The sequence below is a fragment of the Rhinopithecus roxellana genome, chromosome 2 (genome assembly GCF_007565055.1).
Source record: "Rhinopithecus roxellana isolate Shanxi Qingling chromosome 2, ASM756505v1, whole genome shotgun sequence".
Taxonomy (NCBI): domain Eukaryota; kingdom Metazoa; phylum Chordata; class Mammalia; order Primates; family Cercopithecidae; genus Rhinopithecus; species Rhinopithecus roxellana.
The window spans coordinates 57,275,207-57,292,151 of record NC_044550.1 but is presented as its reverse complement, the minus strand read 5'-3'; the positions used below and the strand labels follow the sequence as shown (position 1 = coordinate 57,292,151).

General features: G+C 38.9%; 1 protein-coding gene across 1 annotated transcript in view; it reads right to left on the bottom strand.

Annotated features, from left to right (window-relative positions):
* FAM160A1 (family with sequence similarity 160 member A1) overlaps positions 1-16,945 on the bottom strand; it is a 275,216-nt gene that overhangs the window by 96,073 nt on the left and 162,198 nt on the right. The window contains exon 3 of the mRNA XM_010372514.2: positions 8,344-8,569. Within this exon, the coding sequence (XP_010370816.1) occupies positions 8,344-8,448 (105 nt within the window). The 5' untranslated portion in view covers positions 8,449-8,569. The remainder of the gene's footprint in view (positions 1-8,343; positions 8,570-16,945) is intronic.

Below are 16,945 nucleotides of genomic sequence, written 5' to 3'. Positions count from 1 at the left end.
TTTCATAATACAAATAAAAACAAAGGTAGACAAAGTAATCATGTACTAACGTCCAAAAAAGACCAAACCATTGAGTTAAAAACAATTAACAATTAGAGATCTCTTAAGTCTCAGCAATTTCTAAGCAATATAAATTTATACATATGCATATGTATATTTTATATATACTATATATGTGCATGCAAATATGTAAGACACAGCAAAAGTCTTCATTTACATAACCATAAATTGTATTTTTCTCATTAGTTAACCTTCATTTATATTATTTATTCCAATTCATTCCTTTTACAGACCTCCTTTTTTGCTATGAAAAACCTTAAAAAGAGAACTAAGATTTTTATACAGACTGTTCAGCAGCTTTTAAACTGAAGCATCTTTACTCTCTTAAAGTAGTTCCCTTATACTGTCTTCAGATGGAGCAGATACATTGAAGACCCAGCCCTAACCCACTGGTTTTACTGCCTGGAAGATGGGTGTGTTATAACCAACGTATGTGAGTCATGAAACACACAATGCTCAGCAAAGTGCTGATTATGCTTGTATTGCCACATGCCCTTAACCTCTCTCCTTAGGACCTTCCCAGGGTACCTCCTTTTCCTTTCCAGGCAGACACACCCATGACCTGCTTTTACTAGCGGTCTCTGGTGGCCCAACCTTGGGACTGGTTCCCATATTGGCAGGGAATGCCTAAGAAGCTTCTTGACTAGAGCACAATTTGTACTGAAATGCCAAAGAACTTCTATCCCAAGTCCCAAGTTTGTCATTCCAATGGTGTCATAGTTCTTTCAGTTTCTGTAAACTGATCTCTGATATGACCTGGATTTTTCCTTATTTTTTCCTTTTGTGCCCTCTTTTCATATCACTCCCTTCAAACTCCAGTATTTCTGTGTCCCTGATTTCTGCTTGCTGCCAGTTCCACCCACACACCAACTTTTACGTTCCAGTGCTATGGACGCCACGATTTCACGCTGCTCACAGTGGCTCCCCCAGGCCTGGTCTACTCCTGATTACCAGCTGTCTTATACTCTCCACCTTGCCTCATTTCCCACACCTGGCTTCTTCTCAGCTCTCTAGACTCAGTCTCAAGGATTCAGCTCAGAGGAAGAAAAAACACAATTAATGGGGCCGGAGGGATCTCAGTAGGTAAAAGAATGAAAGCAAGCAAAATATACTTTGCAAATATTTCCAAATTATAAAACAAATTTACTTTGTTAGGCTGAAAATACCATTTAAAAAAACTAATCAACACCTTATAAAGCCCACACTCATTAATTAAGTAAACCAGCTGAGATCAGAAATAGCAACTTAAACGTTTTGCGGATCATAGCTAGATATTTGTTAATCTACAAACTTTAAGAAACACAGACGTGTGTGCCTGTGTGTGTGTGTGTGTGTGCACCATTAGCCTTCATCACATACAGATCCTAAATGTAAAGTATCACAATTCCAAAAAGAAAGAAACACATAAAAATCAACAGTATGAACAATGCTGTTAAAAATATCGAATTCATAGAGCTAAATTTAAGCTAATTTCAAAGCCATTTGACTTATAAATGTGAGAATTACTGGGGCTAAATAAGATTAATAAATAGCATGTTTCTTTCATTAAGTAGTATCAGATACTCCTATCCTTATTCCTTATGATGGCCCCTGTGAGCCAGTGATAATTGGCCCGAATTTCAAATGGGGACAAATTCTAAACAGGAAGTGCAAATGCTTTCAAAATGAAAGCTCTACATAAATCACACAATTGTACCTCAGCTACAAATGATTACCCTTCAGGATAAACACAAGTGTTTCTCTCTCAGGAGACTAGCTTTGATTCCAGTTAATATTGTTCCATGTCTTACATACATGCATGTATCAGTAGGTGATTATTTATGCTACCAAAGTTAGAGCCTAGTTATTTTAAGAAAGTCTTATGTGTAAAACCCATACTTCCAAATCCTTTGGAATGCTAAAATAAGGTGGCATTGTGGAAAACACCAAGTTACTATGCAATATTTTCCAACACACTGAAGGGCAAGATTTAGCTGTCTAAAGCCAAATTCCACTTAATGTATCAAATAACAACACAAAAGTTTCCATGCAGTCCTTGTTCATGACTTAACAGCTGTGTCTTTCAGTATTAAGTGTTCCTTATGCATCTATTTCCACAGGGAGACCTCTACCAAGTCACTTCTTTTCACATTAAGAGAACAGCTTTATAATACGTATTCACTTAACACCAGGTTTTTAATGTCAGCTCCAGTCCTGAGCTCCAGAAGCTTGCCTAAATCTTGGATAAAACAGTTATGGAAAGGCCTTATGAGTAATGATCTAAATAATAATATTTCAAAGAACACTAATTTCAGCCACAGCAAAAATCAAACTTACCACCAAGCACACAGTAGGAGAGCTGCTGACATTTCAACATGCTCAATCATTTTATTTTTATTTTATTTTTATTTTTATTTTTTGAGATGGAGTCTCGCTCAGTCACCCAGGTTGGAGTGCAATGGTGCAATCTCGGCTCACTGCAACCTCCGCCTCCTGGGTTCAAGCAAGTCTCCTGCCTCAGCCTCCCAAGTAGCTGGGATTACATGCATGTGCCACCACACCTGGCTAACTTTTGTATTTTTAGTAGAGATGGTGTTTCACCATGTTGGCCAGGCTGGTCTCAGACTCCTGACCTTAAGTGATCTGCCCACCTCGGCTTCCCAAAGTGCTGGGATGATAGGCATGAGCCACCGCACCCAGCCATGTTCAACCACTTTAGAGTCTGACAGAAGTGCAAGTTAATGCCTCAGTCCTCTAACTTAAGAAGTATACCTTTGGTTCACTTTACCTTCTACCATCAAGGCTAGAGCTACCTGTAAGCCTTGGAAGGGACACGGAACTTTCTGAAATGTTAACAAACATCAATTTACTAAGATATTTAGAAAATCAGAGTTCTCTAACATTTCTCAACTGTTCATCTCTCAAAGGCTTTACTTAATTTTTCTCTGTCATTTAGTCTACTACAAGGCACAGAGCAAAAGACTGGAGATGAGCAGAGCAAGGAAATGAGACTCAAATACAGTACACGTGTCAAATCCATGCATGGATGCTCTAGACTTTAGATTTGGGCTACTTGGAGCTCTACACAAGATACCATACCTCAAGTATATTATCTATTTTTGACTATCGTGGGAAGACATTTGACTTAATTAACCAATCTAGATGGTTCTGTTTTTTCCCATCCCTACCCCTCTCCAAGATGAAAAAGGTTACTAAACCCACTGACTTTTCCTCATCCATCACTATTACTCTATTTGAGCTCTGACATTTTCTTAGCCTAAAAATTTTTTAAACAGCTTGTTTTTAGAGGCTGACGGTAGACAGAAGTCATTCTGGGCTATTAATTAACTAGAAGCAAAGACAGAAATGTGCATTTCCAATTGTTAACCCACCTCCTCTGTTCTCCTGGCTCTAAGAGCAGAGACCTTTTGAAATTCAATGCTTGAAAGGAACAGAGAGAAAATGAATAGAGCAAGGTCCATGAAGCTTCAGAAAGTACAACTGTGCCATCAAAAATAACTAGTGTAGGGAATTTAATTCACATGGCAGTCTAGTTGAATAGTTTATTGTCTGGTGGGCTAATAATGCTTCTTACTGTTTCTGTCTTCTCTTCCATTCAGATAAAAACAAAGACACAAAGGCAAGAGATAAAAACAACAGTCTACTAGATTATAAACTGTTCTTACAGACTACTATAAAAATTAAGCACATACACACACTCTTCCAGATCATTTAATGCAAGTCCAAAGATCTTGCTGGTGACAAATTATACAATGTTTTAAAATTAGTGTACATTGAAAGCTGTTTCCTAAGTTGCCTAGGTCTTTTAAACTTGTATTTCATTCTGACTGCCTTTCAATTCAATTTTTTATTGAACATCTACTATATGTCACAGTCTGTTCCGGGCAATGGGAGTATCAGTTACAAATGGCCTCTGATCTTGAGGAGCTTGTAATGAGTTTGTGAAGAAGATAGTGTATATGCAATTTTAATAAAAAGTGGTTGGGCTACATGCAGTGGCACATATCTGCAGTCCCAGCTATTTGGGAGACTGAGGGAACAGGATCTCTTGAGCCAGGAGTTCAAGGCTGTAGCACGCCATGATCACACCTGTGAATAGCCACTGCACTCCAGTGCAACATAGCTAGACTCTCTCTCTAAAAATATAAGTAATTAAATTAAAAGGTGATTGGTGTAAGAGTGATAGAATCCTCAGGTTAATGCTTGAACATGGGGGGGGAGCATGAAAGAGGGCAGAGAAGGTTTCCTAGAGCAAATGATTTCCTCAAAAGGTTTCCTCAATGAGGCCTGTAGAAGGACAGGCATTTAACCAGTGGGAGGAATATTTCAGGCAGAAAGAAGAATGAATGCCTAAGGCACAGAGGGATGAAACAGCATGATGGACACTGCCAGGAGACGGGGTGGCTAGGAACCCCAAGCAACTTTGCATTTTTGGAGATTAAATGAGAGGCAGAGAGTAACAGAAGCCAGGACATAACAAATTATGTGTGCCATCCTGGCCTGTAGGTGGCCAGATGCCACTGAAAGGCTCAACTAGAGGAATGAACCAGACAGATCTGGGTTTGAGATTCATCGCTCTGGCAACTTACGGCATAAGATGGCATGTCAGAAGGTGAGAGGAAGTCCGGACTCTTCAGTGTCACTATTAGGAATGCAGTGTCTAATTCCTAGACTCTTCAGTGTCACTATTAGGAATGCAACCATTCCTGAAAGTATACTCTAGAATGATTCTGGGCTGCCGCGGGACCACTGGACCCAGACACAGTTTGGAACCTCAGGTGCACCACTGGCCCATTTAAGGTCTCTCCGCTGGCAACTCCCCTGAATCACAGACTGATTGGATGACGGCTGGTTGTATAACTAGCTGCCTCTGACAGGCTCTAAGGTGTAAGTGGGCAAGCAGATCTCCTCCATCAGCGTTTGCTCTTTAACTCAAGCTCTGGAATAGAAGCTATTAACAAATAGCAGAACAGAACCTGTCAAATACAAGTTAATTACGTTGAATTTGTACTTAAGTCTCCTAACGAATAGAACTCAGGATACCACAGGCTTTTGTTGCCTTCATTTTTTCCTTTTTTTTTTTTTTTTTTTTTTTTAAGACGTCTTGTTCTGTCGCCCAAGCTAGAGTTCAGTGGCGCAATTTCAGCTCACTGCAACTTCCACCTCCTGGGTTCAAGCGATTCTCCTGCCTTAGACTCCCAAGTAGTTGGGATTACAGGCACACACCACCATGCCCGGCTAAGTTTTGTATTTTTAGTAGAGATGGGGTTTCACCATGTTGGCCAGGTTAGTCTCAAACTCCTGACCTCGTGATCTGCCCGCCTCAGCCTCCCAAAATGCTGGGAACACAGGTGTGAGCCGCAGCACCCAACCAACACTTTTTCCTAATTTGACATTTAAAAAAGCATTACACTGGGCAGGTAATGGGGCATCTGGGCAAATAAAATGCTTTCCAGCTTTGTCTATGTCTCATTCCCTACCAGCCTTACAGATTTTTTCTGAGTTGCCGCAGGGGAACCCAGAGGCTGCAGTCACAGTAGGCCTAGGAGCTTATGTCAGACTTGAGCTCTTTTCCCAATCCTCTGCAACTGCTCTTCACTCACCCCAGCCCAACAACTCACAGCCAAGAGCTAATGCATGAACTCCAAAACGACATGTAAGTGTCATTCATTCCCACCAAATGAAGATCTCATTCCTTATCTTACTCTTGGTCCCATACCTCTGCCTGGCTATGATTTTTTTGCCTTCCCCTCCTTTATATTTACCATCCAAAAAAGCTAAAATTGAGCATTTGTTCCCAGTATCCATTCTCTGAAATACTCTTTTCCTATCTGTCATCAAAACCTTCCTTTTCCATAGCCAACCTAGCAAAATCTCACTTTCTCCATTCCTAGGTCATTTCCAGCCATAATAGCCCCTTCTCTTGACTTAATTCCTGTAATCATGATTATCCATTTTGTAATAATGAATCTTGCATTGTCATCTGAATTAGCTTATACATTTTTTAAAGCCCAGACCAAGGCTTATACATTGTCAAGTCCCACCTGTGATGCCTACAGTGACATGCCTGGAGTGTGGGCTCAGTAAATCTCCATTGAACAATAACACTTTGACACTCACATAAATTTCTTCAACCAGTATTTTCATTCACAAAGATAACAGAAAGGCCCTCAAAGGCCTCTATAGGCAGCGACTGAGAGCATTTTCCGAATTTATTTAAAAGGAAACGTTAAGCCTAAAAAAGGTTAAAAACACCTGCCCAAAGGTAAAGAAATGGCTGAGCCAACAATAAGATCATGAGTGTCCCAACTTTATAAAAGAAAATATTTAACAACTAAACAGCATCCCCTCTGACAAAGTTATCCTTACCTTCAACTCAAGACTTGTCTGCACTGAGAGTACTACGTATCTGTACTGTGCTTTAGAGTACCCAAAATGTCCGAAAATACTGAAGTCGTTTGTATTGTTATGGAAATGAATAATATGATTCTGGGACCAACAGTCTTTCAACAATGTGACACATTGTACTGACACATTCCTCACGTTTGGAGAAAGCCTGCCAGGGACAGAATCTGACAGGGCAGATGACCCACCTACATATGATCGAGAAGCTGATGATATATCATGTCTTTGGAAAGTGGCACAGAATACTAAATGGATCGTATCACAGTTACCCCAGGAGAAATGATTATAACCCAAGGTATTATGTACAAACAAATAAACAAAATGGGGCTGGGAGGGAAGACTACGTAGTAGGATAGACTTCTTCAGCCTAATGAAATGACTGGAGTTGAAAATGTTTTCAATTAAAAACATATGATTGTGCACTAATAGGTTTTTTAAATGAGCACAAATAACTAAATAAATTAGTAATCATACAGGTACTAATATGCAAATATATAATGTACATTTTAAACACAAAGCAGAAATTTGTAAAAGGTAAAGATAGAAACAGACCTTCTAAAATATTCTTCCTACACCCAATGGACTACTGGGCTCATTCCTTAGGATTCACCACCTCGTTTTGGAGATACTGCTTTAAAATATTTATAAAAGTGCAAAGCCAAAGGTTATTACTCTAATTATCTGGAAAACTCCTAAATTACTTTCTTCCCTTAACTAAAGCATATGTGCCCTAATGTCCATAGCAAATTCATTAAAATTCTAATGGTAAAAAGTCAGAGAATGCACAAAAAAACGGAGGTTTATACTGGATAGTAACAAGAAGCTACAAAGTATAAACGGCTCAGAAGCAGAATTGATTTTGCTCGTTTTTGATCTAAACTGTGTCCTATAATTGTTGTGATTTACAGGCTCAGTGCTTTGACCCGTGTGCTGTTTCCGGCCACAGGAAGGAACTGGGTAGTCATTAAAAAACGGTCACATAAATAGCCACTTACCAGCTCACCTGGGGAGTGCAATGTTGGGCAAGTAGTAAAGAATGCCAATTTTACTTATTTTACTACTTGTAAACTCCCTAAGGAAAGGGGCAGGATAGTAAATTTTCTGAACATTCAACCCTTAATTATCCACACAGCAGATCAGAGAAGTCAAAGTAAATAATAAAAAAAAAAAATTTATAATCACTTTGTAATGAAGACATATATTCAGGTATACTCAGGAATTTTTCATTAAGTTACACAGGGACCACCAGCCGCAAAACAGTAGAGCACAGAGATCAAACACATGAGTTTTGGAGTCAAGAGACCAAAGCCTAAGTAACGGGCTTAGTAACTTACTAGCTGCATAACCTCAAGCAAGTTATTTAACCTCGGTAATTTTCTATTCCCTCTTCTGTAAAATGAGGAAGCTAACATTAGCTACCTTACAGGTTTGTGGAGAAGATTAAATGACATAATACATTTGAAGTACTCAACAGAGTACTTGGTAAATGTTTAATAAATGTGTATTTTAGTATTATTAGAGCTTAAGAACTGGATGGAAATCAGCAGGGAAGAGAGAAAGAGAGAGGATGTAATTATGGTCAAGTATATTGCAAAGCGATATAAAAGTCACTTTAAGGAACAACTGCTGTTCTTCTAAAAATATCCAAGGAACATGCATGTACCCTAATTGCTTTTGTGAAAACCTCGGGTTTTGACCAGATACCTATTCCAGGAAAGCAAGATGAAAAAGTTACTTTTCTTCCTACCTGAAAGAGTTTCCCTCCCTATGTTTCTAGAAATCTAGTTACCTATCACAGAGGTAGGAAACCCTGATTCAGTGTGATGGAGGCCCCTGGGGTTACTGAGACCAGCAAAAAAAGTGGAATTCATACATTACCTGTGCCCAGTGGTTTTTAAATACAATCATGCATGTTTCTGGGTCAACTCCCTGTAGGCTCACAGCCTGCTGGAGTTTGCTTCCTGTCGAAACCGATGACATCATAAGACTTCATAAATCAATACTTCTAAGTCATATTTACTTTTCATTAAAATTTGGTAGCAGTCACTAACTTTCAGGTTTGAGAAATGGAACTTCTTCACATTTTATTGTCACCTTCCAAAACCTGTAATGACAATAACAAAAAAATGAATGTTATTATGTTCATAAATTAAATAGGACACTGACTATTAAATTTAAATCAAAACTTAGACATTCTTAAAGTCCAACACAGAAAAAAATCTACAAAACAGATATACTCAATCTAAAAGCTCTCCTATTTTCTCCTACTTTGCTACCAAAAATACAAAATAATAATGCTACCTAAGCTACATGAATAAATGAAACAATTATTGGGTTTCTTCTCTCCACTACAACCAGCCACAACCCCCCAAAATTACTATTCTAAATCACTCAAGTTCAAATCTAGTTCTTAGAATCAAGCAAGAAACTATTAGGTTGGTGCAAAGTAATTGCAGTTTTTGCCATTACTTTCAAGGGCAAAAATTGCAATTATTTTTGCACCAACCTATTATGATACCAATGTTTGCAGAGCTTAAAAACACCCAGTAACAGGAAAACCATGAGTTAATAGCTAGAGAAATAAATGGCTTGATGCAACTTGGGGGAGGTATTATAAAACAGCACCCAGATTCCTGGGTCTAATTTGATTGAATATTTTTTTAAATCAATGGCTATCAGAATTGAAAGGATTCTCAATCATTTTGTGGCTACAAACTAGGTTAAAGTTTCTAGCTTTTCTGAAAAATAATAGAATTCCAAGTAACCTTGACAAATCAGAGATAGAAATGATCCATCAAAAACAAGATAGTGTTTATTACGTGTGAGTGCAAGGCAGCACACTTACAAATGAAAAGTGAAACATGGAAAAAATACAAAGAAATCCTAACTACAAGAAAGTAAGTAGGGGAAAAAAGAAATTGAGGTCAAAGAGTGTACGGTGAATATGATCCATTTGTGTGGCACTAACGAAAGCAGTAAGACAGTGGTATTGTCTCACTAGTTTGATCAGTCCATAAAAGGACTAAGTATAATTGAAAATATTATTTTTTTAGTGTACAGATTGGGAAGAGTTCAGAAAAAAGTAATTACAATTACCAGAACCCTGGAAAACAAAAACCATAATAAAAGTTTGTAGACTTGTAATGCCAAAAGAAAACGGGGGTAGCTATTTTCAACAGAGTAATATGAAGGGTATTACAAGGAGAACACCAATTGGCTGTTCCTCCCTGCAAACAGTAAGATGGGAGAAAGTGGGCTTCAAAGGAGACTTAGGGGTTAAGTTCCTTGTGGGGAATAGAATCAAACACTGGAAAATAGTTAAGAAGTATTTAAAACGAGCACTTCTGTTAATAGGAGGGCAACTATTCATCATGAAAAGGTCTTAGAAAGAATTTTTAGGACATAAGAACAGAACACTTGCAAGCATAGTTCTGAGGAAAGAAACATTTTTGAAAAAGAATGGAGGAGAGTTAAGGTATATAGAAAGGACGGCCTGTTAAAAGAAGTACACAAATCACATACTCAAGGAAAACTGCCTGTGTGTTTCTTCTATAGCTTTATTTTATTAAAATTGAATTCCCCTAACAAAAATTCCAAATAATACAAATTTGTTTTCAATGGACATTGTCCACTGCCAACCATGGCTCTTTGCTACTATTGGGTCGATCTAGTGTTTCAAAAATCAGAAGTGGCTACCCCATATATGCAGGGAATGCATTCTCCCGTCCCCACAGTCCCTGCCACTCCCTGTGATCTTACTGCCAGAACCTTCACCTCATTCAGATTACCTCACTAGCCCTTATAAACATTTACGTTTACAGCCTTGTTTTAAATGATAAGAGATAAAACAAGATTCTGAATCAACTTCCTCATTATTTTACACATTACATTTCTGTGAAAATGTCAAGGCCTTTTATTTAGGTTACATAGTGATAATAATGAAGAAAATCAAACTTGTGATTTATCCCAGAGATCGAAAAACTACAAGACTCAAGTCGTTCCAGCTCCAGAATTCAAAGATTCTTCTTGAAAGGTTTGAAAGGAACATACATCATGCCAATTGCTTCTAAGTCAAAAACAGAAACATATGCTAAGATCCTTCAAGTTAGTTTTCAGAAGGAATTTACATGCAATCTTCTCAGAAATGGCGAGAATGCAGTAGAGACAGACAAATAGCCAATGCCGTGAGCTTACTAGTTAGTTTGCTGTTGTTGGTGGTGGTGGTTGTTGGTGGTGGTGGTTGTTGTTGTTGTTGTTGTTATTGTTGTTGTTGTTTTATTAGAGACAGAGTCTCAATCCATCACCCAGGCTGGAGTGCAGAAGCCATCATAGCTCACTGCAGCCTTGAACTCCTGGGCACAAGCAATCCTCCTGCCTCAGCCTCCTGACTAGCTGGGACTACAGGCATGTGCCACCACACCCGTCCAATTTTTTTTCATTTTTTGTACAGACAGGGTCTCCCTATGTTGCCCAGGCTGGTCTCAAACTCCTGAGCCCAAGCAATTCTCCCGTTCTGGCTTCCCAAAGGGCTAGGATTACAGGCATGGGCCACCATGCCCAGCACAAGTTAATTTTGATAGAAACAGAATATAAATCTCTGTATTCCCAGTCCAGTGCTCTTTCTAGGAAACTATATTCTCCTTTCTAAGGGCTATAATCGCTGGCCCTATTCTCTAAAGGAATTTGTAACATTTCTAAGAAAAGTGCATCTCATTTTGTTTATTCTTATCCAACTATACTTTTGAAACAGATGCCTAAAGAATTAAAATGTATCATGAATGAAGAAACTACAATATAAAGAAAACTTGGGAGAGAAAGAAGGAATGAGGCAAGTCAAACAAGCTAAGTTTGAGAAGGAAACAAGTATGCCAGAAGATCCTACAAATGAAAAATACTACCTAGCACACCCAGAGAACAACAAAAAGTTGGATATTTTCATTCTCTCTCTCTCTCTGTCTCATTCCATGTTAGAGTATTAAAACACTGGCATGTGCCGGGCACGGTGGCTCAAGCCTGTAATCCCAGCTCTTTGGGAGGCCGAGACGGGCGGATAACGAGGTCAGGAGATCGAGACCATCCTGGCTAACATGGTGAAACCCCATCTCTACTAAAAAATACAAAAAACTAGCTGGGTGAAGTGGCGGGCGCCTGTAGTCCCAGCTACTCTACTCGGGAGGCTGAGGCAGGAGAATGGCATGAACCCGAGAGGAGGAGCTTGCAGTGAGCTGAGATCCGGCCACTGCACTCCAGCCTGGGTGACAGAGCAAGACTCCGTCTCAAAAAAATAATAATAAATAAATAAATAAATAAATAAATAAAAATAAAACACTGGCATGTCACCAGGGCAATATATTAATAAAACTGAAAGAGATGGCTCCATATTTATAAGAGATGCATAAGGACATATTTCCTCAAGCACTAAGGTGTTCAACACACCGCATTTTCCTGTTACTGGTGTTTTTTCCTTTTTTGCAGCCACTCTAAGCTTTTTATTAAACTCTCAAATCACAGCTAAACCTCCCAAGAGAAGAACAAAGGACAGAATGAAGCCAAGGTAAGTAGGTAAAGGGGCTCCAGTTATTAAATATGAGTCTGTCAGGAATATGTCATCATCAGACGTTTCTCCTTTCTTTCCCTCTGCACTCTTCACTCTAAGGTACGTGATGCCGAAAATGTTTGAAGCAAACCTTGCCACTCTTGGCACACATGCAGTCTGTTCTTCCAGTAAAGTCACACATGCACATTGACTCAAGTTTCATGCCTCAGAGAGAGCTCTACAAACCATTTAGATGCCAAGGAGTGATTTTTTTTTTTTTTTTTTTTTTTAGTTTTTTTTTTATTTATTTTTATTATACTTCAAGTTCTAGGGTACATGTGCATAACGTGCAGGTTTGTTACATATGTATACTTGTGCCATGTTGGTGTGCTGCACCCATCAACTCGTCAGCACCCATCAATTCATCATTTATATCATGTATAACTCCCCAATGCAATCCCTCCCCCCTCCCCCCTCCCCATAATAGGCCCCAGTGTGTGATGTTCCCCTTCCCGAGTCCAAGTGATCTCATTGTTCAGTTCCCACCTGTGAGTGAGAACATGCAGTGTTTGGTTTTCTCTTCTTGTGATAGTTTGCTAAGAATGATGGTTTCCAGCTGCATCCATGTCCCTACAAAGGACGCAAACTCATCCTTTTTTATGCCTGTATAGTATTCCATGGTGTATATGGGCCACATTTTCTTAATCCAGTCTGTCACAGATGGACATTTGGGTTGATTCCAAGTCTTTGCTATTGTGAATAGTGCTGCAATAAACGTACGTGTACATGTGTCTTTGTAGTAGAATAATTTATAATCCTTTGGGTATATACCCAGTAGTGGGATGGCTGGGTCATATGGTACATCTAGTTCTAGATCCTTGAGGAATTGCCATACTGTTTTCCATAATGGTTGAACTAGTTTACAATCCCACCAACAGTGTAAAAGTGTTTCTATTTCTCCACATCCTCTCCAACACCTGTTGTTTCCTGATTTTTTAATGATTGCCGTTCTAACTGGTGTGAGATGGTATCTCATTGTGGTTTTGATTTGCATTTGTCTGATGGCGAGTGATGATGAGCATTTTTTCATGTGTCTGTTGGCTGTATGAATGTCTTCTTTTGAGAAATGTCTGTTCATATCCTTTGCCCACTTTTTGATGGGGTTGTTTTTTTCTTGTATATTTGTTTGAGTTCTTTGTAGATTCTGGATATTAGCCCTTTGTCAGATGAGTAGATTGCAATAATTTTCTCCCATTCTGTAGGTTGCCTGTTCACTCTGATGGTAGTTTCTTCTGCTGTGCAGAAGCTCTTTAGTTTAATTAGATCCCATTTGTCAATTTTTGCTTTTGCTGCCGTTGCTTTTGGTGTTTTAGACATGAAGTCCTTGCCCATGCCTATTTCCTGAATGGTACTACCTAGATTTTCTTCTAGGGTTTTTATGGTATTAGGTCTAACATTTAAGTCTCTAATCCATCTTGAATTAATCTTCGTATAAGGAGTAAGGAAAGGATCCAGTTTCAGCTTTCTACTTATGGCTAGCCAATTTTCCCAGCACCATTTATTAAATAGGGAATCCTTTCCCCATTTCTTGTTTCTCTCTGGTTTGTCAAAGATCAGATGGCTGTAGATGTGTGGTATTATTTCTGAGGACTCTGATCTGTTCCATTGGTCTATATCTCTATTTTGGTACCAGTACCATGCTGTTTTGGTTACTGTAGCCTTGTAGTATAGTTTGAAGTCAGGTAGCGTGACGCCTCCAGCTTTGTCCTTTTGACTTAGGATTGTCTTGGCAATGTGGGCTCTTTTTTGGTTCCATATGAACTTTAAATCAGTTTTTTCCAATTCTGTGAAGAAACTCATTGGTAGCTTGATGGGGATGGCATTGAATCTATAAATAACCTTGGGCAGTATGGCCATTTTCACAATATTGATTCTTCCTATCCATGAGCATGGTATGTTCTTCCATTTGTTTGTGTCCTCTTTGATTTCACTGAGCAGTGGTTTGTAGTTCTCCTTGAAGAGGTCCTTTACATCCCTTGTAAGTTGGATTCCTAGGTATTTTATTCTCTTTGAAGCAATTGTGAATGGAAGTTCAATCCTGATTTGGCTCTCTGTTTGTCTCTTACTAGTGTATAAGAATGCTTGTGATTTTTGCACATTAATTTTGTATCCTGAGACTTTGCTGAAGTTGCTTATCAGCTTAAGGAGATTCTGGGCTGAGACAATGGGGTTTTCTAAATATACAATCATGTCATCTGCAAATAGGGACAATTTGACTTCTTCTTTTCCTAACTGAATACCCTTGATTTCTATCTCTTGCCTGATTGCCCCAGCCAGAACTTCCAACACTATGTTGAATAGGAGTGGTGAGAGAGGGCATCCCTGTCTTGTGCCAGTTTTCAAAGGGAATTTTTCCAGTTTTTGCCCATTCAGTATGATATTAGCTGTGGGTTTGTCATAAATAGCTCTTATTATTTTGAGGTACGTTCCATCAATACCGAATTTATTGAGCGTTTTTAGCATGAAGGGCTGTTGAATTTTGTCAAAAGCCTTTTCTGCATCTATTGAGATAATCATGTGGTTCTTGTCTTTGGTTCTGTTTATATGCTGGATTACGTTTATTGATTTGCGAAAGTTGAACCAGCCTTGCATCCCAGGGATGAAGCCCACTTGATCATGGTGGATAAGCTTTTTGATGTGCTGCTGGATTCAGTTTGCCAGTATTTTATTGAGGATTTTTGCATCGATGTTCATCAGGGATATTGGTCTAAAATTCTCTTTTTTTGTTGTGTCTCTGCCAGGCTTTGGTACCAGGATGATGTTGGCCTCATAAAATGAGTTAGGGAGGATTCCCTCTTTTTCTATTGATTGGAATAGTCTCAGAAGGAATGGTACCAGCTCCTCCTTGTACCTCTGGTAGAATTCAGCTGTGAATCCATCTGGTCCTGGACTTTTTTGGTGGGTAGGCTATTGATTGTTGCCTCAATTTCAGAGCCTGCTATTGGTCTATTCAGGGATTCAACTTCTTCCTGGTTTAGTCTTGGGAGAGTGTAAGTGTCCAGGAAATTATCCATTTCTTCTAGATTTTCTAGTTGATTTGCGTAGAGGCGTTTATAGTATTCTCTGATGGTAGTTTGTATTTCTGTGGGGTTGGTGGTGATATCCTCTTTATCATTTTTTATTGCGTCTATTTGATTCCTCTCTCTTTTCTTCTTTATTAGTCTTGCTAGCGGTCTGTCAATTTTGTTGATCTTTTCAAAAAACCAACTCCTGGATTCATTGATTTTTTGGAGGGTTTTTTGTGTCTCTATCTCCTTCAGTTCTGCTCTGATCTTAGTCATTTCTTGCCTTCTGCTAGCTTTTGAAGGTGTTTGCTCTTGCCTCTCTAGTTTTTTTAATTGTGATGTTAGAGTGTCAATTTTAGATCTTTCCTGCTTTCTCTTGTGGGCATTTAGTGCTATAAATTTCCCTCTACACACTGCTTTAAATGTGTCCCAGAGATTCTGGTATGTTGTATCTTTGTTCTCATTGATTTCAAAGAACATCTTTATTTCTGCTTTCATTTCGTTATGTACCCAGTAGTCATTCAGGAGCAGGTTGTTCAGTTTCCATGTAGTTGAGCGGTTTTGATTGAGTTTCTTAGTCCTGAGTTCTAGTTTGATTGCACTGTGGTCTGAGAGACAATTTGTTATAATTTCTGTTCTTTTACATTTGCTGAGGAGTGCTTTACTTCCAATTATGTGGTCAATTTTGGAATAAGTACGATGTGGTGCTGAGAAGAATGTATATTCTGTTGATTTGGGGTGGAGAGTTCTATAGATGTCTATTAGGTCCGCTTGGTGCAGAGATGAGTTCAATTCCTGGATATCCTTGTTAACTTTCTGTCTCGTTGATCTGTCTAATGTTGACAGTGGAGTGTTGAAGTCTCCCATTATTATTGTATGGGAGTCTAAGTCTCTTTGTAAGTCTCTAAGGACTTGCTTTATGAATCTGGGTGCTCCTGTATTGGGTGCATATATATTTAGGAGAGTTAGCTCTTCCTGTTGAATTGATCCCTTTACCATTATGTAATGGCCTTCTTTGTCTCTTTTGATCTTTGATGGTTTAAAGTCTGTTTTATCAGAGACTAGGATTGCAACCCCTGCTTTTTTTTGTTCTCCATTTGCTTGGTAGATCTTCCTCCATCCCTTTATTTTGAGCCTATGTATGTCTCTGCATGTGAGATGGGTCTCCTGAATACAGCAGACTGATGGGTCTTGACTCTTTATCCAGTTTGCCAGTCTGTGTCTTTTAATTGGAGCATTTAGTCCATTTACATTTAAGGTTAATATTGTTATGTGTGAACTTGATCCTGCCATTATGATATTAACTGGTTATTTTGCTCGTTAGTTGATGCAGTTTCTTCCTAGCCTCGATGGTCTTTACATTTTGGCATGTTTTTGCAATGGCTGGTACCGGTTGTTCCTTTCCATGTTTAGGGTTTCCTTCAGGGTCTCTTGGTAAGGCAGGCCTGGTGGTGACAAAATCTCTAAGCATTTGCTTATCTGTAAAGGATTTTATTTCTCCTTCACTTATGAAACTTAGTTTGGCTGGATATGAAATTCTGGGTTTAAAATTCTTTTCTTTAAGAACGTTGAATATTGGCCCCCACTCTCTTCTGGCTTGCAGAGTTTCTGCCGAGAGATCTGCTGTTAGTCTGATGGGCTTCCCTTTGTGGGTAACCCGACCTTTCTCTCTGGCTGCCCTTAAGATTCTTTCCTTCATTTCAACTTTGGTGAATCTGGCAATTACGTGTCTTGGAGTTGCTCTTCTGGAGGAGTATCTTTGTGGCATTCTCTGTATTTCCTGAATTTGAATGTTGGCCTGCCCTACTAGGTTGGGGAAGTTCTCCTGGATGATATTCTGAAGAGTGTTTTCCAACTTGGTTCCATTTTCCCCCTCACT